The 25,101-nt window shown below is 44.7% G+C and overlaps 1 protein-coding gene across 1 annotated transcript in view; it reads right to left on the bottom strand.

Moving 5' to 3' along the window:
• Positions 1 to 17,882: 17,882 nt before the first annotated feature.
• Positions 17,883 to 25,101, bottom strand: part of STX1B (syntaxin 1B) — a 161,098-nt gene continuing 153,879 nt past the window's right edge. Inside the window, exon 10 of the mRNA XM_088463824.1 lies at positions 17,883 to 24,187. Within this exon, the coding sequence (XP_088319950.1) occupies positions 24,107 to 24,187 (81 nt within the window). The 3' untranslated portion in view covers positions 17,883 to 24,106. The remainder of the gene's footprint in view (positions 24,188 to 25,101) is intronic.

Raw genomic sequence — 25,101 nt, 5'->3', positions numbered from 1 at the left:
AGGTCTAATTAGTATATTCGTACAAAGCAGGACCTCTAAATATCAGCAGCAAGGATATCAAGATCCCTCTTAGCATCAGGTTGCTCATACTGAATACAATTGTATTTGCCACTGCTTAAACTAAGTAACAATTTGAAAGTATGAATTGTCAGCAGAGCTGTTTCAGGGGGTCATTCAGACCCGCTCGTGAGCGGCAGTACGCTCGCAAGCGGGTCGATGTTACCCCACTGCGCATGCGCACAACGGAGGGAGCTCCGTCGTGCGCATGCGCGAGACCCGGCGAGCGACGGGCTCTCCATCGCTCCGGGTCTCGCACCAAAGGGGGCGTGCTGTCGATGTTGATTGACAGCACGCCCTCTTTGGTGGGCGTGCCGGGGGCATGCCTGCCAGACGGAGGCGTTCCCATGGGAACGCCTACCGTCTCAAGCCGGCCCCTCTGACATCACTAGTGATGTCAGTGGGAGTGATTTTGGCTCTGATAGAGCCAAAATCACTCCTGGGCTTGCGGCAGCGAGACCCTACCGCAAGGGTCTCGTCGCAAGCCCGATGGTCGCGATGGTCAAGACCATCGTGACCATTATCATGGACGCTCGCTATAGCTGTGGGTGGTGACCCACAGTTATGCGAGCGTCCATGACGACGCTCCAAAAAAAGGTAGGAGGGCCTTGATTCAGAGCGAGCGCTCTGGTCAGAGCGTTCAGCTCTGAATCAGGCCCTCAGTCCTTATTGAGCTGCCTCACATTGTTCATAAATAAACTTATGTTGCCATTTCAATAATATTATATGAATTCTAGGCTGATGTGGCTATATCTGTCAGCTCAGCACAACAATTGTGTCCACGGTCCGACGTTTGGTCTAAAACCCGTCAGATCGGCTTCCGATAGAGCGTACTGCAGGCGATTTGTCCTTTCTGTCATTTTACAGATGTGTCCTCTTACATCCTTGGCGATCACGCTACAAACGTGCGCACGCATCGCGCCATGCGATTACCCGCAGCTGCATACGCTTCGGCTCATTATGGCGGGCACTGCGTTCGCACCATGCAATTCTATGGATACGCAGTGTGAGTATCCGCTCGCGGGCGCATGCCTTGCACCACGCGTGGCGCGATTTGCCGCGTACGCAGCAGAGATGCAATAGGGCATATCTGTAGTATCATTCAGAAAGCGCAGGGTGTACGGACCTCTGACCGATGTCTGACGATAGTTTTATCGTAACACACGTCTCGCTTGTGGGCAATGGTATTTACATCAGCTATGACATGACTTCCTGCGGCTCATTATTTCAGCAGCACAGGGGTAGGTAATGTGAGGCATCATCTGCCGAGGAACTACACATCTCAGCATGCCTTTCACAGAGACATGTACCGTGGCAGGGCATGCCGGCCTGTGCAGTTCCATGGCAGATGATGTGCAGCATGTGGTCACCCCCTGATGTTGTCCTTGCAGGTGTGATAACACATTACCACCTACACCACCCCAAGTGAGTGCTCTCACCTGTGCCCAAGTACTGCGGTCATTAGCTTCACCTGGCGCCTGTAGTATCCTCCTCTCTTCATCTGTGTTCAAGTACAGAGGTGTCCTCATACATCTAGCGTCATTGCGCCATGTGGTGATAAATGCATGGGAGGACGGAACCGTCAGGTCCCGTGTGGCTCTCTTAGTACTGGGCGTCTTTTTCACCAGAAAACACGTTCTAGTCGCAATGCGATATGACTAGGACGCACCAGCTGACTGTGATGTCTAATTTGATACGTGACACTTGTATATCTCTGTGCGATCGAGTCTGTAAAGAAAGCGCGACGGAACTTGGCGTGGATAAAAGCCGCAGGTGCTGCGCTGTATCACTTCGTATCCAGATTCAGACTCAGCTGCACACAGACATAAAAGTGTCACACAACAAATTCATTATTGCCGTCTCCTGGTGTGTCCTAGTCACAAAAAAATGCCCGGCACTAGCAGAGCCGCCTGGGACCTGGTGTGCCATGGGGCTGTTTGGCACAACTGCAGCAAAAATGTATGCGTAATAGCAGTTGCGATCGCTGCTGACTCAGACCCATAGTAGACGTATACTGATCATATACTGCCACTAATCTTTTGCAAATAATAATTCCCACACATAAACTGTATGGGGGCATATTCAATTGGGCGCGAGGTTTAGCGTGGTAAAAAACCTTGCACCCATTACCCACGGTATCCAATTAAGAAAAGTGGTCGCTGGGTTTTCAGCTCTGAAAACCCCGCAGCGTGTAAAGAATATAATTCACACTTACCTGCCTGGGGGTCTCCGATAGTCTCTGTGGCTCCCGGTGGCCTTCCCTCCATTTTGTTACTGGGGATGGGGGCTGGTGGGAGGAGCAAGGGCTGCTGGGAGATGTAGTTCTCCCAGTGCCCGTTACGGGGAGCGCACACACACCAGGGGTCACACACACTCATACACACGACATACTCACCACTGCTGCAGGAGACCGGGTCCCGACACTGGATGTAGAAAACAGCTCTTTGGAAGGTGAGCAATTAAGGACTGATTAAACTAAACGGAAACTTCCAATTAAGCAAGTCCCGCTCATTTTTTCTAAAATTATATATTTTAGGAAAAATCAGACTTGCTCTGGGAGGTGCTAAAAAAAAAAAAACTCCCGGCACTGAAAACAGAAAAACCCTGAACCTGATTGACCAGCAAAAATCCAGCACCTGCAGAATAGACCTCGCAGGCGCAAGATTTGTGCTATTCTTGCCCCCAATTGAATATGCCTCATGAACAGGCAAAAAATACTATTATTTCTTATTTAGGGGCATATTTACTAATTATCGGGTCACAGACCTGATAATTATAAATTCTTATAAGTTATAATTATAAACTCCAATTAGTTGGCTGGTTATGATGAAAACCTGGTAAGGTATGGGAGCAAATTACAGTATGATCAGCAGTTTGCTTCCAAACACCGGAAAACACATGAAAATGGTCGTTCCGACAAGTTGGTTAAATGTTTGATTTAAAATATTTGTTTAGACGCCAGTTGTTATTTGCTTTCATACCTTACCAGGTTTTCATTCCAACCAACCAGGATGGTTGGATGTAAAGGCCCCCATACATCAGCAATTGTGCAATTTACAATCGATTGTGTATTAAATTTTTTCCTCTTTTTCAATCGATTGTGGCAATTCTGCAATCAATTGAAAAAGGGAAAGATATTATTTATACACAATCAATTGCTGATGTATGGGGGCCTTTAGCTGGTCTAGTGAAAAGGTTCTCAAACTCGGTCCTCAGGACCCCACACAGGTCACGTTTTCCAGGTCACCCAACAGGTGTAGTCATTACTCACTGACACATTTTAAAAGATCTACAGTGGAGATAATGATATCTCTTGTAATTCTGTGAGGAGACCTGGAAAACATGCACTGTTTGGGGGTCCTGAGGACCGAGTTTGAGAACCTGTGGCCTAGTGTATGGCCAGCTTTAGTCTCCTGGTCTCACTAACTCTTCATTTGGATCCATCAAACCTTGTGGTTGCTGGCTCCTGGTCCTGTATTCCTGCCCTGTTGTGTCCCATACCTTGCTGCTCCTAGACAGTTCATCAGTTCCTGTGCCTCATACCTCATTGTTTCTAGGCAGCCCTGCAGTTAATCAGTTCAGGTGCCTCATACCTCATTGTTTCTAGGCAGCCCTGCTGTTTATCAGTAGTTGTAACATATACCTTGCTGCCCCTCGGCAGCCCATCAGTACCTGCGCCTCCACTATCCTGCTCTGCTCCCTTCTCTGTGGTTCGCTCCATTCCGTTACCCACCAGTAAGTCGGCTTTATATATCCTAAGAACATTCTAATTTCCAACTACCTGTTTTCATTGTGCAAGATTACTGGGATTTATAGTTCCACGGATACATCTATATTGCCTCATCCCGCAAGTCTGTTTTGTTCCAACCATTTCATTATTGCACCTGAGTACTGGGTACTATTGCCACAATAACACTGCTAATACCCAACAAGCAGGTCTCCTCTGTACTCCTTACCTCTCCCAGTGTATCCGTGACACACTGCAGTCACCTGCTCTCACACCAATAAACCAGGGTTCCCAACCACGGTCCTCAAGGCACACTAACAGTCCAGGTTTTTAGGATAACCATACTTGAGCACAGGTGACTTAATTAGTGACTCAGTTATTTTGATTTAACCATCTGTTCTCAAGCATGGCTATCACTAAAACCAGGACTGTTAGTGTGCCTTGAGGACCGTGGTTGGGAATCACTGCATTAAGCCATCTGCAGGATGAGAACGAGTTAAGAATCACCAGCAGATCATTTGCACTATAGATGTCACACTACAGTGATCATGATCAGGGGGGGGGGCATTTATTAACGATCGCATTTGCAATGTGATCTGGGACTGACATTACCGCCCATGATCGTATTGTAAAATGCAATCATATCGCCAGAATGTATCACCCGGCACCCGCAGGCACTCCGAAAGGCTGCGATGTGCCCGGATTTCTGCCGGTGAAGCTGCACATGCACACCTGCCAAGGACAGGGAGGGTTCCGGAGGAGCCATCTCCCGGCTAATTATGCGCGGTGTAGCACATAGACTACAGCGGTTAACGCCATCTTCAGATGGCGGTAGCTGCGCGGGCCAATTTCCGGAATGCATCGGATTCCGGTTGGTTGTAAATCTGGCAGCATGGCATCCCCCATAGACACCTATAGGGGCTGCATCTGCCAGCGGGAATGGAGAGATCGCAGCGGGTATCGGAGATATCTGCTGCTGCCCCTCTGTCATACATCTGGGGAAAACTTAATATTTCTGGTTAACCCCTGAAAACAGGTGTTTTGGGGGAATTAGGCCGCAAATATGCAATTATAAATGGACCCCTGTGACTCGCTAAGTGAGCCCCCAACCCTCGTTGTCTAGTCTGCGTCCTCCCTAGTTTGTCGTGTACCGCCCTGTGTTGCCAGTATGCAGTCGGGAAGCCGGCGGACGTAATCCCGACGCCCGGCTTCCCGACTGCTTTATCCCGGCGAGGGTTCAATGACAGGCGCCTAAATCTAGACGCCTGTCATTTTACCGACGCCGGGAGACCGGCATCCGGATCGAAGTGATGCCGGGTGCCGAGCGCGGACAGCCGCGGGGGAGAGGGTTAGGTTTAGGGCTCCTGGGGGGGACTTAGGCTTAGGCACCACCCCAGGAGGTTAGGGTTAGGCTAGGGGGAGGGAGGGTTAGGCACCCACGGGGGGGACTTAAACTGGCCACACGTCTAAAGATTATCTGTCCAACCAGCCAACTAGTTGATTGGTTGGAATGAAAATCTGGTAAGGTATACAATCAGCAATTTGCTCCCAAATGCTGGAAAATGGACCAAAACTGTTGTTTGAACAAATAGTTTAGATCAAACATTTAATAAACTTGTCTGAACGACCATTTTCATCTGTTTTCTGGCATTTAGGAGCAAATTGCTGATCATCATTTACTCCCATACATTACCAGATTTTCATTCCAATCAATCAACTAGTTGGCTGGTTGGAGGTAAGTTGGTCTAGTGTGTGGCCAGCTTTAGGGTAGGCACTGGGGGGAAGGTTAGGGCTAGGCACCCCTAAGGAGGGTTAGGGGGGGGGAGGTTAGTGAATACTTACCTTAGGGACGATCGGGATTTCCACCCATGTCGGCCAACCGCCGGACAAGCGTCTGGCGGTAAATCATACCGATTCCGTGTTGCCCAATGATATGTGGTTTTACTGTGTGTATACCCTGTACGGTGCTGGGGAACTGGCGCTAAGTATAATGATATGTTCCTTCCCCACAGACAATATGACCCATATAGAGGGAGATTGGCAGCAATAGAAGAACTGATATAATGTGGTTATTAATTCATCACTTTCACAATCCAAGTGCAGAGATAAATGTGTTTTTTTATCTTGCAGAATAAGAATTAAGCCCAAATACGGAGCCTTCACCAGTTACGTGATCACACCATACACAAAGACATTCTCTGTAATCGCCGGTGCAATGTGGCTGCCTGGCGCAGGGCGTCTGGGGATTAGCGGAACTAATGCAGCCATTTAAAAATTGGAAATGTATTGAAAAGAGATGGTTGCATTACAATTCATTTTAATGGCCACCTGCTCCTACAATGCATCGTGCCTCTGATTATATTGCATTATATGTCTCTGTATGTGTCTTGTCAGGTGTGAAATTTAGTGCATCTGCTGGATTTATAACATGTAATATGTGTATGACGTGTATTACGGTTTAGTAGTGGACTTTTAAGGTGCACATCAGTCAGGGTCCTTATTACATTCAGGTCATCAGCATTTTCCCAGCATAGCCAGTGATATCATTGGAACGTTGCTAGGAGCACAGAACATTTCACTGAGCGTCCTGACCACGCGGGAGGCAGTGCCCTCCTGTACGTATCTTAGTAAGGACAAAGGGCTCGATTCAGACCCACTCGCTAGATGCGCACGCTCGTTCCCCGACGATCACATGGCAAGGCATAAGCACGCCCACTATGTCTTGGCATGTGATCACTTTGTGTATGTAGATGCCCACTAGCCTGTCTTAAGACGCCCACTTGCACACGTCATCTCCAGGAAATGAATGCAACCATCGGTACATCGGGTACCATCGGAAGTGAACGCAGCTCTTGAGGTTGACTATACTCTACCGCAAGCACTGTGAGCACTTCAGTGTAAAATACAACCAGGTAACGTGTACTATGACGCTGCGTCTTAATTATGCACGCCTCTGAACTAAGACACTCGGGCACGCGTGCGTTCGCACCTCCCCTCCCCCATTTCTAGTGGCCAGCCACCCACAACGGCCTCTCCTGTCACTCACTGTACTGGGCTGTCTATGCTCGGCGAGCAAACGCTTCCCGATCTCTCGCACTAGTTCGCGATGCATACGCAGAAAGCTAAAATCGGCCAGCTAGGAGCGAACACTTCTTAGCGACCGGGTCTGAATCAGCTCCAAAGCTGAGACAGGTGTAGTATCTATTTGAGAAGGAAACAGGCTGGTGCAGTTATCCACAGACTGACAGAGCAGGCTCCTCAGTAGACTTGTAGTGTTATCCGGCTCCGGTCAAACTGATGTAGGACATCTGTAAAATGGATATTATGGGGTATATATACTAGTTCTGTGAACCCGCCAATTAAGACTGTAGAATTAAAGTGGCAATAATCTAAAAGGCAAACCCATGATCATTTTGCCTTTTAAACAATTGCCCCTTTAAACCTACAGCCTTAATCCCAGAGGTTGCTCTGCTTCACAGAACTCGCATCCTGTTACATATTTCACAGATTGTAATAATTACCAGTCTTCCAAGACACAGCCAGAATATTGTGTGGTGTGTAATATGTAACAACTATGTAATAACGTGTCTCATAAACGATGACAAGTTCCCCATCTCTCTGGTGTTGTGTAAGGAATTAAACAATGGGGCCCATTTAATAATGATGGCGCGTGCAATGCGATCTGGGAATGACATTACCCGTCCTTGTGATGTGCCTGGTGTGCTGCCGGGACTGCTGCTCATGTGCGACCACCATTATTTAATTACCGCTAATTATGCGCGATGTAGCGCATAGGCTACGGTCATCTTCAGATGGCGTTAGCTGCGGGGGCCAATATCTCGAATACATGGCATTCCGGAAGTTGGTAAATTTGGCAGCATGGAATTCCCCTATAGTAACCTATGGAGGAAGCGACTGCCAGCGGTAATGGAGGGTATACAATCGGGAAGCCGGCTGCCTTAATACCGACAGCCGGCTTCCCGACTGTCATATCCTGGCGAGGGTAAAATGCCGGGCGTCTAGATGTAGACAGACGCCCGGCATCCCGATCGACATTTTGACCCTGTCGACCTTCTTCAAGGTCGACCAATAGTCCATGTGGTCCTATTGTCTGTCTATCTAGACAATGTTGACCTTTTTCATGCAGATGGATTATAACACACTCGACTCGGAGACTGCTGTGAGCGTCAGCAGCCTTCATGAACCCTTCACACCCCAACACCCAGCCGCTGAGCAGCAGCAGTCCCCTCTCTCTCCCTGCCTGATGTGCTATTTGCCCAGGCCCCCTGCCGGCCCGAGTACCGACTCCTGGCCTTGCGGTGCCCCTGCCTACACATACGCTTACATAGGAGGCCATACTCAGGTGGGGAAACTGCACATGCCCCAGGGCTGGTGAAAGTTTCAATGATGCATTTAAAGACACACCAATGGGCAATTCAGCGCCCACGGACGCCGACAATGGGCCTTGCACATTCGGATGCACAGATGTACCCCAGAGAAGGGTTTTGTATCGGCATTTGCATTAAGTCTCAGACGGACGTATCCAACTCAGTATCACCCACTAAAACGTAAAACAGATGATGTGACCTGTCCCCAAATGTAAATGTATTATGCCTGTCCTTACCCATTTACTTTTATTAGGGTGAATATGACCGGAGTGTTAACTATTCATCCAGGAGGTTCTCAGTGTCAGATTATTGTTATGTTTACAGCACAGAGTATATCAGGAGATGAGTGATGTATCAGTGAGGACAGGGCTGCATGTGACATGATGTGAGGAGGGGAATGGAGGCAGCAAGAAGCCACAGACTGAGAGTTATATAGTGGGAGGAGCAGGTCCCCCAGCAGCACAGAGTATATCAGGAGATGAGTGATGTGTCAGTGAGGACAGGGCTGCATGTGACATGAGGTGAGGAGGGGAATGGAGGCAGCAAGAAGCCACAGACTGAGAGTTATATAGTGGGAGGAGCAGGTCCCCCAGCAGCACAGAGTATATCAGGAGATGAGTGATGTGTCAGTGAGGACAGGGCTGCATGTGACATGAGGTGAGGAGGGGAATGGAGGCAGCAAGAAGCCACAGACTGAGAGTTATATAGTGGGAGGAGCAGGGTCCCCAGCAGCACAGAGTATATCAGGAGATGAGTTATGTGTTAGTGAGGACAGGGCTGCATGTGACATGAGGTGAGGAGGGGAATGGAGGCAGCAAGAAGCCACAGACTGAGAGTTATATAATGGGAGGAGCAGGGTCTCCCAGCAGCACAGAGTATATCAGGAGATGAGTTATGTGTTAGTGAGGACAGGGCTGCATGTGACAGGGGCAGTGACATGAGGTGAGGAGGGGAATGGAGGCAGCAAGAAGCCACAGACTGAGAGTTATATAGTGGGAGGAGCAGGGTCCCCAGCAGCACAGAGTATATCAGGAGATGAGTTATGTGTTAGTGAGGACAGGGCTGCATGTGACATGAGGTGAGGAGGGGAATGGAGGCAGCAAGAAGCCACAGACTGAGAGTTATATAGTGGGAGGAGCAGGGTCCCCAGCAGCACAGAGTATATCAGGAGATGAGTTATGTGTTAGTGAGGACAGGGCTGCATGTGACAGGGGCAGTGACATGAGGTGAGGAGGGGAATGGAGGCAGCAGGAAGCCACAGACTGAGAGTTGTATAGTGGGAGGAGCAGGGTCCCCCAGCAGCACAGAGTATATCAGAAGATGAGTTATGTGTTAGTGAGGACAGGGCTGCATGTGACAGGGGCAGTGACATGATGTGAGGAGGGGAATGGAGGCAGCAGGAAGCCACAGACTGAGAGTTATATAGTGGGAGGAGCAGGGTCCCCAGCAGCACAGAGTATATCAGGAGATGAGTGATGTGTCAGTGAGGACAGGGTTGCATGTGACAGGGGCAGTGACATGATGTGAGGAGGGGAATGGAGGCAGCAGGAAGCCACAGACTGAGAGTTGTATAGTGGGAGGAGCAGGGCACCCCCAGCAGCACAGAGTATATCAGGAGATGAGTGATGTATTAGTGAGGACAGGGCTGCATGTGACAGGGTCAGTGACATGATGTGAGGAGGGGAATGGAGGCAGCAGGAAGCCACAGACTGAGTTATATAGTGGGAGGAGCAGGGTCCCCAGCAGCACAGAGTATATCAGGAGATGAGTAATGTGTTAGTGAGGACAGGGCAGCATGTGACAGGGGCAGTGACATGATGTGAGGAGGGGAATGGAGGCAGCAGGAAGCCACAGACTGAGAGTTATATAGTGGGAGGAGCAGGGTCCCCAGCAGCACAGAGTATATCAGATGAGTGATGTGTTAGTGAGGACAGGCCTGCATGTGACAGGGGCAGTGACATGATGTGAGGAGAGGAATGGAGGCAGCAGGAAGCTACAGACTGAGAGTTATATAGTGGGAGGAGCAGGGCCCCCAGCAGCACAGAGTATATCAGGGTATGAGTGATGTGTTAGTGAGGACAGGCCTGCATGTGACAGGGGCAGTGACATGATGTGAGGAGAGGAATGGAGGCAGCAGGAAGCCACAGACTGAGAATTGTATAGTGGGAGGAGCAGGGTCCCCAGCAGCACAGAGTATAGCAGGAGATGAATGATGTGTCAGTGAGGACAGGGCTGCATGTGACAGGGACATGATGTGAGGAGGGGAATGGAGGCAGCAGGAAGCCAGGCTGAGTTATATAGTGGGAGGAGCAGGTCCCCAGCAGCACAGAGTATATCAGGAGATGAGCGATGTGTCAGTGAGGACAGGGCTACATGTGACAAGGGCAGTGACATGATGTGAGGAGGGGAATGGAGGCAGCAGGAAGCCACAGACTGAGTTATATATAGTGGAAGCAGCACAGAGTATATTAAGAGATGAGTGATGCGTCAAGGTGCGTATACACTACACGAGAGTGGAACGACTGTACAATACAACATTGTAATCATTCACCATCCTGTGCAGTGGATAATGTGCTCACTGAACAATGTTGTTCAGTGCAGACCCCCTCCCTCATCCCCGAACATGCACAACCTGACAATCTCGTCAGGTTGGCCTGCATGTTCAGGCGATGACAAATGCCGACGACCAGCGGGAGCGTGCATCGCTGGTCATTTTTGACATTCTACTGCACGACTAATGAGCGATTGAACTATTACGATGTTGTAAGCGTTCATTTTTTTCGCCTAGTGGATATGCGGCTTTAGTGAGGACAGGGCTGCATGTGACAGGGGCAGTGACATGATGTGAGGAGGGGAATGGGGGCAGCAGACTGAGAGTTATAGTGGAAGGAGCAGGGTTCCCCAGCAGCACAGAGTATATCAGATTAGAGATGTGTTAGTGAGGACAGGGCTGTATGTGACAGGGACATCATTCGAGGGGGGGAATGGAGGCAGCAGGAAGCCACAGAGTATATAGTGGAATTGTACAGCAACAGAAAGCTGGCGTCACTGATGTGGGAGGACTCTGATGTCACACACCACCTCTAGCTGCCACAAATCAGGGTCTTAGAAACTGAAATAAATGACTCTGTAAGGAATTCTAAGACACCAACCTGTAATTAACTGAATACACCTGTGTGCTCACCTGGTCAGGTAATTAGTATATAATGCGCTCAGCTAAATGATGTAGATACAGTAAATAATGTTATGATAAATTAGTTTATAATACATACTGTGGATTAGGACAGCCCTGCCCGGATGATTCACACATCTGAGAGGTGGCAGACACTGGCATGATTTATCAATTTTCTAGTATAAACCAAGTTATTGTGTTTATCTCAATGTAACAATTGCTATTATCTTATCAATTAGTTCTTACAATTCAAATAAACTTATCATCATAACATTATTTACTGTATCTACATCATTTAGTTGAGCGCATTATATACTAATTGTTTGGAGAGTAAGCTCACGGACCACCTATTCCTTATCTAACCCTGTGCGCAGGTATTCCCATCACCTGGTCAGTTACACCAATGGCTGTAGATCACCTGCTATGTAAGCCAGTTCCTGTGAACAAGCCATTGCCTGAACATGAACCTACACAGGATAGTTCTAGGCTCCAGGCTTACTCCTGTATCCTGTGATCATGTCCTCCGTCACTTCATTCCTCCTATTTACCATCAACGCTGATATCGTCACTGCCGGCATCGCAGCTTCCACGCTGCATACAGATCTGCCTTCCACCTGCCGCTGTGCTCCATTACCTGTCAGCGCCGCAGTGTCCTCGCTGCATACGGATTTATCCCATCCACATCGTTACGGCCAGCCAAGCATACTGTTTCCACCTGTCGCTGTGTTCCGTTACCTGTCAGCGCCCACTATACACAGACCTGCACTACAACTTCATCGCAGACAGCAGGTTCCAAGACATCCCAGGGACCCCTCTCTGTGATTAACTGAATGCACTGTGTGCTATTGTCTAGGGCTGGTTCAGAGAAGGCTGCTGGTTCCAGTATAGTCTGTACACTGAGGTGCTCAGTAGCTGTGTTACCTATACTCTCAGTTTCTGAGTTCCTCACTGGGTTCCAGGTCTTGTGTCAGACCTGTACCAGAGTTTCAGCTTCCGCAAGTTGTACTCTGACTACATAAGACTCCGCTTTCTGGCCTGAGTTCTGATCTACCTGTACTTTACTGTTCTGAGTCCCGGAGGTCACCCTTGTTCCTGGAGTTTATCACAGGCCATTAGACGAGGGATTGCCCAGTAGACCTGGCCTGTTCACCCTGGTTCCAGTCCAGTATCCATGCATATCGCTAGTCTGTGGTTCCTGCACTGTCACTAGTGTTCCTAAGCTCCTGTTCATACCCATGACCCAAAGCTTCATCAAGCCACCTCCTTTCCTTTGCACGTCAGTCAGACCTAAGGGTCCCGAGCCGGTTCTACAAAAAATCCAGACACTAGCAAAGCTCCTACACTGAATCTGGAGGGGTTTGCAACTTAATTTATTTTTAAAGTGTAATTGCACCTAGTAACATATCCAAATATTCCGAAATACTGAATTTTTTTTAGCATGACTGAGATAGTGAAACCTTTGCCCTATGATGGTTCAATGTACACAAACTTATTAAAATACTGTATAAAATGACCTGCAGGCTGTGTGTGTATGAAACATAAATGCAATTCTGTTTAGATTTGGGTCCCATTCCCCATATATCTCATTATGGTATGGAAATATTCCAAAGTACGGAAAAATCCGATATCTAAAATACCCCTGGTCCCAAGTATTTTGGACATGGGAGACTCAACCTGTATTGATGAATCTGAACATGTGGTTTTAAGTGTAATAGTCCCTCTTTTTATATAGCTGCATTGTCCCTGTCATTGGTTATTGCATTATGGTCTGCAATGTCGTTGTCCAGTGTAGCGAGTGCAGCTGGGTGTACTATCCTGTGCGTCCATTTGTCTATACTGGTGGTACGCAAAAGTTGACTCCCCCCACCACCACCACCTCTATTTCCACTCCGCACAGGAAGCCATGATCAGCGGAATGGCTTGTAAATCACAAATGACTACAAGGGGTAAAAAGAGGTATTTTTATGGCACCATGGCTTAGGCCCGTATTCAATTTGAGGCGAAAAGTCCGGATCCGTGATACTTTTTCGCCGATGACGTCATTTTCGCCTGTTTTGCTTTTACCCCGTATTCAATTTGAAAGACTTTCCGCCTCAATGCGATAGGTGAAAAAGTGCAGAATTGGGGTTTTGGGGTGCAACATTGCAGGAACCCCCCTGCAGCCTTCAGACAGTCCCCCAAAGGTAAACTGTCAACATTTTTAAAAAAACACTTAAGGACACCCCAAAATATTACTTAGAAATAGGGGCAAAAAAAAAATTTGGGGGGACAAGTTAAAATCTAGCGAACTTGACTCTGGGGGGGATCCCCAAGTGTTTTTTTGATTGCAGGTGCTTGCAGCAGGTGGATTTTTCACGATTTTTTTAAATTCACTTTAGCAACTTTTAACTGCTGACCCCCATTTTGATGTAGACCAAATTTGCTGGAATGTTTTCTGGAAAAAATACCCTGAATACTATTCTGCACTACGTATAGAAAAACGCTATTTAGCAGCTATTGAGCCCGTTTAAAAACACCAAATACCTTCAGCAAGCCAAATCGGGGGTAACCATAGCTAACCCCCATGTCAGAGCATCTTTTGGGGGCTGTCAGGCTGATTTCCACAAATCTGACAGTACTTTCCGCCTGTTCAAGTTTCGCCCGGTCCCGTTTTCGCGTACTTTCAAATTTAATACGGGGTAAAGCGGGCGCGTGCATGATACCTTTCCGCCTACAAAACAAGCAAAAAGTCAGGGACACGAAAAAGTATTGCTGCTCGGCTCAAATTGAATACGGCTCTAAGTGTGCTTTGTTCTAGAGGGGTTTTTGCAATACTTCAGGGCACCAGAATTCGTAGGAGGTAGTGGGGAAGACAAACCCACTAACTGTTCTGTAGTCAGCCCCTTCATTTAAAATACCCAATAACAGGGCTTAGGTACGGGATCCCGGAGGGCAAAATTCCGACAGGGGTTAGGATACCGACACCTCCCGTTACCTAAACCGAACCCTCCCCCCAAGTGCCTAAACCTAACCCTTCCCCCTCTAGTGCCTAACCCTAACCTCCCCTAGTGCCTAACCTCCCCTAGTGCCTAACCTTCCCCTAGTGCCTAACCCTAACCTTGCTACTTATCTCACAGGTGTTGGGTTTCCGGCGCCGATATTCTAAGTGCCGGCATCCCATGTGCCGGGATATTGACCGCATCTCGGGTTAGGGCGTTGTACCCCACACCCAGGGGGTGTCACTTCATTGTGGGAAAATTAGGTTTTAAAATGTCAAAACCAGTTTTTTTAGGGTGTTCCAGTGTGTGGCAGCTCTTAGCCTGAGTGGCAGGACATATGGAGAGCCAGCCTACCACCAGTGGATCTTGCTCCAGGGAGAAAGTCCAGCGAAAGATATGCAGCCAAAGTGTATTCTCCCTCAGGAACAGTCACAGGTGCAAGGTGGGGGTGCCTGCCGCAGCAGGGTGACTTTCAGGTGCGTCCTCCCCTTGTGGGGGGTAGAGGGAATGGATCGGAAGTCAGGGGGGCCCAGAATCCAGAGAAGCCATTTTCCTAAGAGGCGTGAAGCAGGACCCTGCTTTGGAGACTCCCTCACCGCGGTACCCTAGTCCAGGCGGGTAAGCGTGACTCCATAACTGATTGATAGGGTCCTAAAAAGTGTGGTTAATACTACTGGCAATTCTGTAATTGTTTCTTTTACAAAACTATAATGTGTGATGTGTAAAATAAAGATATTGTACCTTTTGCTATTGTCACTCCTGTGCGATCTAAGGGACTCATAAAGGGACTGGGGCACTGTGTGAGAGCTATATCCGCTGCCTTTCTCAAGGCGGTGATGGGCGATAAGCGAGAATAACGCACACGTAAACTCTGTATCCTCACAGGAGGGCATATACATATCAATGTTAGGCATTTCTCCTGGCTCAAACAGAAATCCTGAGATGTTCTCTGAGATGATGTCACATCTTTCTGCAGAGTAAAAGGTTTGTTCAACTACTGATCATGGCTGTACAGTGTAACCCTGATATTATACTGCAGCTCTACTAGAGAGATAAAGCTCCTCCCAATTACACAGAACATTGTCCTGGTCGGATCTGGTAAAAAATAATAATGTAAAACTAGAAAGTTGTAGGAAATTAGAAGGATAAATATAAAGTGATTGCTTATTTTAGTGATTTTTTTTTTTTTTAAATTAGTTGTCTTGTTTGTTGTTCTGTATTTGTCTATTTGAGGTACAGTATGTTTTTCATAGTCTTTTTTTTTTTTTTTTAAAGTTTTGTGTGTGAGTGTAATGTTGTTGTGTTTTTTTTTTAAATATTTTTTGTTTGTGTATTTCTATTAAAGACCAGTCATGTCTGGTGAGAAATCCTCCATAGTCCAATTGGATGATATTCCTGTCAATCAATCATTGCCCTTTCAAAAACAATTCATTTACCTGTTTTTTTCAGCAAAGACAATTGAGGGTAGTCATATTTTTTTGGCGGGTTTGGTGGCGGTCTTATGGTCATTTACAAAGCCCCAGCTTAATAAATCCGGGGTTACTGTTCTATTCTTTCCAGTGTCTAAAATATTCATGGTGTTTTGATAATTCAATTATTTTCTATTCTAAAGGGTGATTTGATGGCGGTTGTGGTCTTGTTAAATCTGTGGACAGCAAAACCTACAAGGTTTAGAACGCGCTTCTCAGTAAATTTTGCCCTATATCTGTTCTGGTGCTAATATGGCAGCCCGCTGCCGAAAAATGGCACTTACCATTGAGCTCAGTAATTTGCGGTGGCTTCATGTTCTGATACCTGTTCTGATACCAAAAGATACAATTTATCTCTCCAATGTGAATCAGAAGGTGCATACACACGTAACGATTTGTTGTTAACGACGTCGTTATCGTTCAAAAAATCGTTCAGTTTCTGAGTTATAACGATGAACGATAATCGTTCAAGAGCGCTCCCGTTTGTAGTTCATCGTCCATTTCAGACTGTCCAACATAACGATTTTCATTAAGGGAAGGAACATTTTTCGTTCATCGTAAAAATCGTTTATTACACTTCAAAAAATCGTTCACTTTTCAAATGGAAAATCTGACAGAAAATCGTTACGTGTGTATGCACCTTAAGTGTGCTTTGGACAATTTGCAGTGTATGCACTGTGGTGCTGTGTAACACTATTAAACCTAGAAAGAATGATGGACACAACAGGCCATGGCTGTAGACATCAAGTAACTTACATTTGAAATCCCGTAGAGCAAACCTGTTCACCACCACATAACTGATCCTAAGGATGATAGGTAAGAGCAATTTACTTAATTTATTTATTTTTGCAGTGTCTCAATAAGAAATAAAAATGCTGATACTCTATTGCGCCGTTAATCAAGATTAGTTTAAAAAAATAAATACATAATGAGTGTCTTGCAGTGTCATTTTCCCCACAACGGCCACTAAAAGCAGCATTTCCGGCCTCTGATACTGGTAATGGACACCCCACTTGTTATATGTGGGGGCATGATACGTTAAGGAAGAGTAGTCCTAAGCCTTTAACCTTACACACCAGAGAACAATCACTGTGACTCCTTTAAATGTCCACACATTTTACAATAATAGCAAGTCAGGCTTTACGTTTAAAAGACAAGTCACATCTCGCAAACAGTAATGAACTAAATTTCAATGCACTTTTTTATATTAGTTTTTCTGCTTTAAAGTGTTATTTAATGTGTTGAATAGTGCCTAAAAAGTATTGTATATAACACTAAACCATCAATAACAGCACATAGACTGATAAAAGCTAATTGGTGATTGGACATAAAATCTGTAGGATAATTTACGAACACGCAAAGTCTTTTTTTAATTGTACTGCCACAATACTTTGGATATAAAACTCATTGGAAAAAAAAATCTTTCTTTTATAAATAATTTTATTCAATGTTTTTAGAAATATTTAGTATTTTTTCCCCCAATATTTTTCATCTATTTGAATCTATTTTTGTATATATATATTTTTTTTAACAATTGGAACTAAAAGGCACTCACCATGGAAATGGCAAGTTAACTGTGATTGCACCAGGTCAGTATTGCCAGGTTATAGTTCCATTATTTCTGCAATTGGAAATCAAGTTTAGTGTATGTATGTCTGCAAAGACCTTATTTAAATTATATTAAACAAAAACCTTATTCCAGCAAAAAAATGGTGGAAAAAGGTGTTCCATATTCTCGAGGTGAACTAAAGTTCTTTTTTTAAGTTAGATTTTTTTTAGCTTAACTTTTGGTCTTAAATCTGTAATGTAATGTATGTCACACACCCTAAAAAAGTAAACATAGACAAAAAGGTAATTTAATTATACAATAACTTGAAATATGTTAACAAATGTGCTTAAACATTTGTTTTCTAGAATTAAAAAAATATAATTTATTTCCACCAAGTGTATTGATGTAGTAAAAAAAACCATTTAGTACAATATAAATTTTTGGTAATCTTTTTTTTAACTGCAAAAAAATAATTTTAATAAATTTCAAGTTATTAGTAGTAAGCAAATAAAAAAAAATACTTCTGCAGAGTTATACCAAACTATTCTTATTTTATTCACTGCCATGTATTTTCTTTTCTATCACCTTAAATGCCTTGTAATGTCTTTAATTTGAAGTGTGTAATATTTTTTTATCTAACAGCCTATTGAACACACTTTGATGCTGATAGTCCTTAAATAACGTAATGTACGGTAAGTAATGGACTTGCCCACACAGTGGCTGACTCAGAGTTGTAAGCAATTTGGTTTAATCGCACTTGAAAAACTGCGGATCTCCGTTTGTATTCATCTAGGTGGCTATTCATCTGCGGATCTCCGTTTGTATTCATCTACATGTCCAACTAAGAAAGTGGCCATCATTACAATCGGTGAACATTTGCACCAGCCCTCTTTGTTGCAGGGGATCCGTCTGAAACTTATCTTATATGTGAACTCCCCATTGCCAAACAATGAAACCCATTTAATGGAATTGCAACGCTGAATAGACAGAGATGCGTATGGTCACCTTGCATAGTGCAAAAGAAATTTCAGATGCGGCCACTTTGCTTGCGAGTCTGAGGCCTTTATTTTCTGAGTAGTAGATGCTTTAGGTAAAATTTGACATTGCTTGCAGCGATCACCGTATATTTAAATAATAACCACAATGGCTTAAAGTGCATCTGTCAGCTACCCACGGATGAGGCAGCAATTTTGTGTACTGAACCAGTATTCAGTAGCAGTCTATCCAGAGCTGGATCATCCATTCACCAATATAAGCTCTTTACTATGGCCTGTGGGGACCAGATCACTGTAACATGTTTTCATGTGAACAGAGCCTAGGGCCCCATGGGATCTTCATGAGATTCTGAATCTATCACCCATGGCACATTTCTTCCGTGTAAGAAAAATCTGCATTTTACTTGTTTTTGTAGAACTGTAAAATCTTGCAAAAAGTTAACGGAGTAACGTGATACCAAAAATTTATATTCAATTTCAAGGGTCAATTGTAGTAAATCTTTCAATGAATTTTAAATTAAATGTGTAATTTTAATACCACGTTGCAAAAATCAGACTTACCCCAACTCTTACAACAGTCAATCAGATATTAGTTTAGATTACTCTTGTGCATGTTGAGCTAGCCACAGACGTACTGTACAAATGTTTTCTGTAAATGTAGTAGTTTGTGACCGATTTGGCCAAAAACAGCAAACAATGTGTGTGTGTGTGTGTGTGTGTGTGTGTGTGTGTGTGTGTGTGTGTGATCCCCCACCAAAAATCAGTTACTAAAATCCAATCTAATATGATATAAATCATAACTCGATCATTCAGGAATTAAAATCAGGGTGAGTTTGACCAAGTTGTTGAATGACGGAGAAGTGTTAATGCTTCCATTACATTGTATTATTCGGGACAGGACCTAAAGCACTGGAATTGTGCAAGCTCATGTACTGTATATGGTCAAATGACACCATGAAAGCAAATGTATGATAATCCCTATTGGGACATAACCACTTCCCTCCCAGACAAAAGACATCAGGTTAAATACACACACAGAGAGACACGACTGTTTACTTCACAAAAACACATTAGGGTGAGGGTTTTTTTTTTAACGATATGTTTCTTATTCTTTTTTTTCAGCAGCACAATAAAAAAACACAAATAAACAACAAACAAAAACAAATAAAGACGACAACACTTTTTTTGTAACCGAGAATTAAGATTTTTTTTCTTCTCTTTTTTTCACGGTTTCTGCTGTAATTTTTTTCACATTTTTGTAACATGCAAGCAGTTTTTTTTTTCAGAATTTTTTTCAGTTTTTTTTTATATTTTTTCAACCTTAAAACAACTTTTTTTTTGCAATTCACATTTTTTTTTCAACTGAGACTTTTTTAAACATCAAAAAAATTTTGTTCAGACAGGAGGGAGGGAGTAAGGGAGAAGAGGGAGCGGGAGATTTCAATCTCCTTCTCTGCTAATGGGGATGTGTTGCAGGCTCCTCTGGTGGGAAAGGGATAATGGAGAGGAATGGGAGGTTGCAACATGTCATCGATCCTCTTCACCAGGGGTGGTTACCATTTTTGTTTTCAAGACAGAGGAAAATGGCTGAACCACGTCTTAGTCGATAAGGTCACTCTTTACTAAGTCAGCCATTTTTGCAAAGCCTTCTGTTGACAGGACATTAGTAGTACCACTGCCTCCTAAGAATGGCCCTACAGGCAACAAATGTTTGCCCATTCTTCCAAACATTTCCTAACATTAATAAAAGTAACCTTTGGTATCTCAATTTCCTTTTAGGATGACCTGGTTTTCCAGCTCCTTCATTTTGTGACTGCCTCACACATTTAACACCCTATTCTGCATGAGGTCTGTGTGACGTCAGACAAACGTAGGCCAATCCATCTTTTGGATGGACTGGTTAGACGATAATTATTCTTGTGACTAAGGAATGTTCTCTCATGATTGTCACATGTTGCGGATCTGCATCTGTGTGACATCACACACACTTCCCCACTCTCTTCATCACTACCACCGACTCTCACGGTGACTTGTTAATTCCCTTCCCTCCCGGACCTGCCCCCTGGCTCTGCCGCTCCCTCTCTGTGTAAACCCTCCATAGAACTGGTTCTTATTTCAGTTTTCCTCACGACCGGAGACGCTCTTTTAAAATGAAACAAACATGCAAATTTCAAGGCCGCTAACGGAGAAAACATTTACAGCAAATCCAAAGACAAAAAAAGCCAATTAGACACTCAGAAATCCAAGGGCACAACACACACAATGGGACCAGAGACGCTCATACAAATATGGCTGCTGTGGACGGCCATTTTGAAACTTGCTTCCTGTCGGACACTCTTTTCAACATGCTTCTGTGTTCTCATGACTTGTCATACTAAATAATCACTGAGTGTTCTTACGTGATCAATGTAGATTAAATAATGAACACTGCTGGGTGCTGAGCACCTGTTTAAAGACACTTTACTGATCAAAAATAAAATAAATAAGGCTTTTTGTCAAGTAAAAGAGCAAGTTGGATTGTGGTCTGCATATAAAAAAAACAAACTGAAATCCATATAACATACAAGAGGGGACTTAAACTACTCATACTTTTAGAAATCCCCTTAAACTTCAAAAAACATAAGTTCAGTTGTCACAGTAGACATCAAAATCAGACAAATAATTGGACATATTCTTTACTCAGTAAATGTCTCATATCTTTACTGAATTACTAATGATTTCTGTGAGAATCAATATATATATTTTTTCAAATTGTCCTATATATACTGTATATATATATATATTAAATATTAAAGCTGAAGGCAGGACGAACCACTTTTCACTGTGGCGTGTTAAAAAACAATGAAAACTGCATAGATACAGTGAAAGAACCTTCCTTTTACCTACTGAGACAGCCATTTTATTTTGTGACCTAAACCACCTGCTGATACCACGAACCGGTGGCTACTTCCTGGCTGATAAAGGGAACGAAATATATATATATATTATATATCTGACAACACAATCTGATGCTTATGCTTTTGTTTGTTTCTCGACAGAGGTTTGTGCCAAAATTAGTTCAAAATGGCCGCCCCGGTTTAGTTCTTGGCCAGGTTTGTTCGCTCTTGCATGCACACGGGAAACTGCCTGTCCCCCTCTCCTCTCCCCCCTGGGTAAAAGTGTTTACTATTTTTCAGGATAAAAGAGATTTGAAATATCCACAGAAATAGCTCATATTCATGCAAAAGGCGACGGATTGACAGACAGACAGAATGATTACCGAGGGGGCGTGCGCGCTGCTGACATTTTCCTTTTCTTATCTGCATAAAATTTTGTGCCGCTTTTGACAGGGAATGAGAATGATATGTTCGTCAGCCGTATGCACTGACAAGTGCTGCTCTGTACTCTCCCTCTGCTAGTCCTGTAGTACCCTCTGCTCCCCACTAGATGGCATTGTTGTTATTTCACTTTAATCTACTTACCCCTAACGCCGGTATAAATACCAGAAGCTCTAGTCATACCTCTATGCTGTACATCTGCACACAAAAGGTCTTGTGCTATGAACTTCAATGTCATATGCATGGTAGCCCACAAAGAAACAAAAAATAAACTGTATACAACACTCAAAGCCCAGCCCAGTGGCTCATAATCCTTTGCAACATCCTTCTGATGTCGCAAGCAGAACAGCTGTGAGGTCAGAGTACTTTATTGCTGTATGACAAGATGAAGAAACACACTCACACTTGCTGTTCCGCTTTTGTTGTCTCTAGGGCCAGTTTATTAGTTGGTAGTGAAACGCGTTAGCGTTGGGTCAGCTGCTGTGGGGACCCTACAGGGGCCTGAGTTGGGCCGGCCAAGGCAGGAATTGGGACAAACTTTGGTTTATTGTTACTTATATTTGGCTGGAAAAAAAAATGCAGATAAAAAGAAAGTTAAGACGACTATTTTGAAAATAAGTAAAGATGGCGGAGTGTGCGAAAACGGACATTAAAGACAATTTCTTGCATATACACGGTCAGAGAATTCTGATATTCAGTACGAAGTTTTGTACAATTTAAATGAATACATACCCCAAATACATTGTTATTTCCCCCTTAGAAAATAGCATTTTGCATCATTTTTAAATATTTAGTTTTCCATTGCCTTCGGATTTGAATATATTTTACACAGTCTTTTATATTCCTCCACAGCGAGTTATAGGTGTGCCCTTTCTGTTGTGCCTCAGATGTGTCACCATCTGTGTACGTTTTCAGGAAGTGAGACGTGCAAAGGAATATTACTTCCCCCAAGCACACATCATTGCATCCATCTGACAATATTAGAACTAAGCTACGCGCGTGTATCTGTTGATCCGAAATACTCTTTTATGTAGGAAGAAATTCAATTCTAGGTGTAGGAGGATCAGCCAGATAACTGGAGAGTAAGGGGCTACAGGAAGTGAATACATAGGGAGACAGACCCCTATATCTAAAAAAGGGGATGCAGGGTGAGGATATATTTGTTTATAAGTTAAGGGACGGGTATAATAGTAGGACATCGGAGTAGTAGACGTCATAAGGAGATTCCTATGAAGCAACAGATATTATAGTATATAACCTTGTACTGCTGTGCGGTAACAAGGTAGGTGTGGCAATAGGAAGGACAATATCATGGAACGATAAGGGACTATAGCTAATGGTTATACAAAGCAATAGAGTTAAGCGGTTCATAAGGCAACAGAGGAAGTTATAAGGATTCACAGTTTATGAAAAAAATAAATAAAATATATATATTGGATATTTTATACGAGAAGGCAAGAAATATGAGATTTTCCAACAAAACTTTGGCAAAAGAAAAAACTCATGTCAAACACTATGTAAAGAGGTGGAAAGGAACAGATGAAGGGCGAGCAGCATGTTCCTTCCTCGGAGCGGGGAGGAACGAGATGAGGCGATGCTTCCCCTGCCTATTGCTACGGCTGCAGAATACACAACACACAGTAACACAGAGTGGAGCCACACTGTGTGTAGACGTCAGCAATGCTTTTCACATAGCATCCAGTCTTTCTCCACCAGCGACCGGGAACTAGAGAGGTCGCTCGCTTCCCAAGACGGATCACCAACGGGCTCACGAGCCCGCCCCCCCCAAAACACAATCTCATCACCACCTGACCGACAAAACGGAAGAGATTCGAGCGGACGCGCACACACAAGACTTTGGGCGGAAACAAACACACTCGGCCACCAGTCAAAAGAAAGGACAATGTAAAGCGCCAGGCCGGACCCTCTGCCAACGCCACATGTCCGGGGGTCCCCATGGAACACGTCCAGCAACGTCAAATACAACTTTTTTTTTTGTTTGTTTGTTTGTTTTGTTTTTTTCAAACCTTGACAGACGGGATAATAAATAATAAAGATTTTTAAAAAGAAAAAAAAACAAATACAGGAAACAGACAGCGGGAGAAAAAAAATAAAAGAAACAAATATTTGGGAATTTTTTTTGCCCTTTTCGCCCCCAGCTCCTGTGGGTGACAGGTAAAGATTTGGCTTTAGGTTGACGTCAGTTAACACTGTTGAGGGGTAAATTTTCTACTTAATATGCGGCCCCGCAAACTGAAATTAGCTGATGGTAACCTAACTCCTGAGTGAAACCCACAGAGGCGAAAATGGGCTGACGCACTCACAGGTTCCTGATCTGTGCGTAAATTCCAATACTTGTCATGTACATAATATTGTATCTCTTTTTTTTTCTTTTTGTAATTCACTATTTTCTTTATCTTTCCTTTTTAATCTGCATTGTGCATCTGTTATATTTCAGAATCCCAGTGTCCCCCCAATAGAGGAGGCCAGCACAACACCCAGCACTACACAACAGATTATAATCATAATCTTCTTCTACATACCCAACCGCATCAGAAGCAGAGGAAGAAGGCCGACGGCAAAGGGGTAGAAAGAGCACCGAAAGGGAAAATAGAGGCAGCGGAAGATGAGTTGAAGATAGAGCCAGAGGAGGGAGGAAGAGGAAGGGTAAAACATACACAGAGAAGGGTAATAGAGAGAGGCAGAGATGGGTGGTAGAGAGAGGCAGAGATGGGTGGTAGAGAGAGGCAGGGAAGGGTGGTAGAGTGAGGCAGAGAAGGGTGGTACAGAGAGGCAGAGATGGGTGGTAGTGAGAGGCAGAGGATGGTGGTAGTGAGAGGCAGAGATGGGTGGTAGTGAGAGGCAGAGATGGGTGGTAGTGAGAGGCAGAGAAGAGTGGCAGAGAGAGGCAGAGAAGAGTGGCAGAGAGAGGCAGAGAAGGGTGGTAGATAGAGGCAGAGGATTGTGGTAGAAAGTCGGAGGAGAAGTTTAAGAGGATAGAGGAAAGATATTGTCGGATGGAGTAAGACAGAGAAGAATGAGAGGACAGAGAGGAAGCAATAATGGAGGAACAAAGAGAGAGAGGCAGAGATGAGTGGTGCAGAGAGTCAGAGATGGGTGGTAGTGAGAGGCAGAGGAGGGTGGTAGAGAGGCAGAGATGGGTGGTAGTGAGAGGCAGAGATGGGTTGTAGTGAGAGGCAGAGAAGGGTGGTAGAGAGGCAGAGATGGGTGGTAGTGAGAGGCAGAGATGGGTGGTGGTGAGAGGCAGAGAAGAGTGGCAGATAGAGGCAGAGAAGGGTGGTAGACAGAGGCAGAGATGGGTGGTACAGAGAGGCAGAGGAGGGTGGTAGTGAGAGGCAGAGATGGGTGGTAGTGAGAGGCAGAGAAGGGTGGTAGAGAGGCAGAGATGGGTTTTAGTGAGAGGCAGAGATGGGTGGTAGTGAGAGGCA

This window comes from Taudactylus pleione, unplaced genomic scaffold (assembly GCF_031769625.1).
Source record: "Taudactylus pleione unplaced genomic scaffold, aTauple2 ptg001463l, whole genome shotgun sequence".
Lineage (NCBI taxonomy): Eukaryota > Metazoa > Chordata > Amphibia > Anura > Myobatrachidae > Taudactylus > Taudactylus pleione.
Note: the sequence above shows the minus strand (reverse complement) of the source record. Positions and strands in the feature narration are given on the sequence as shown.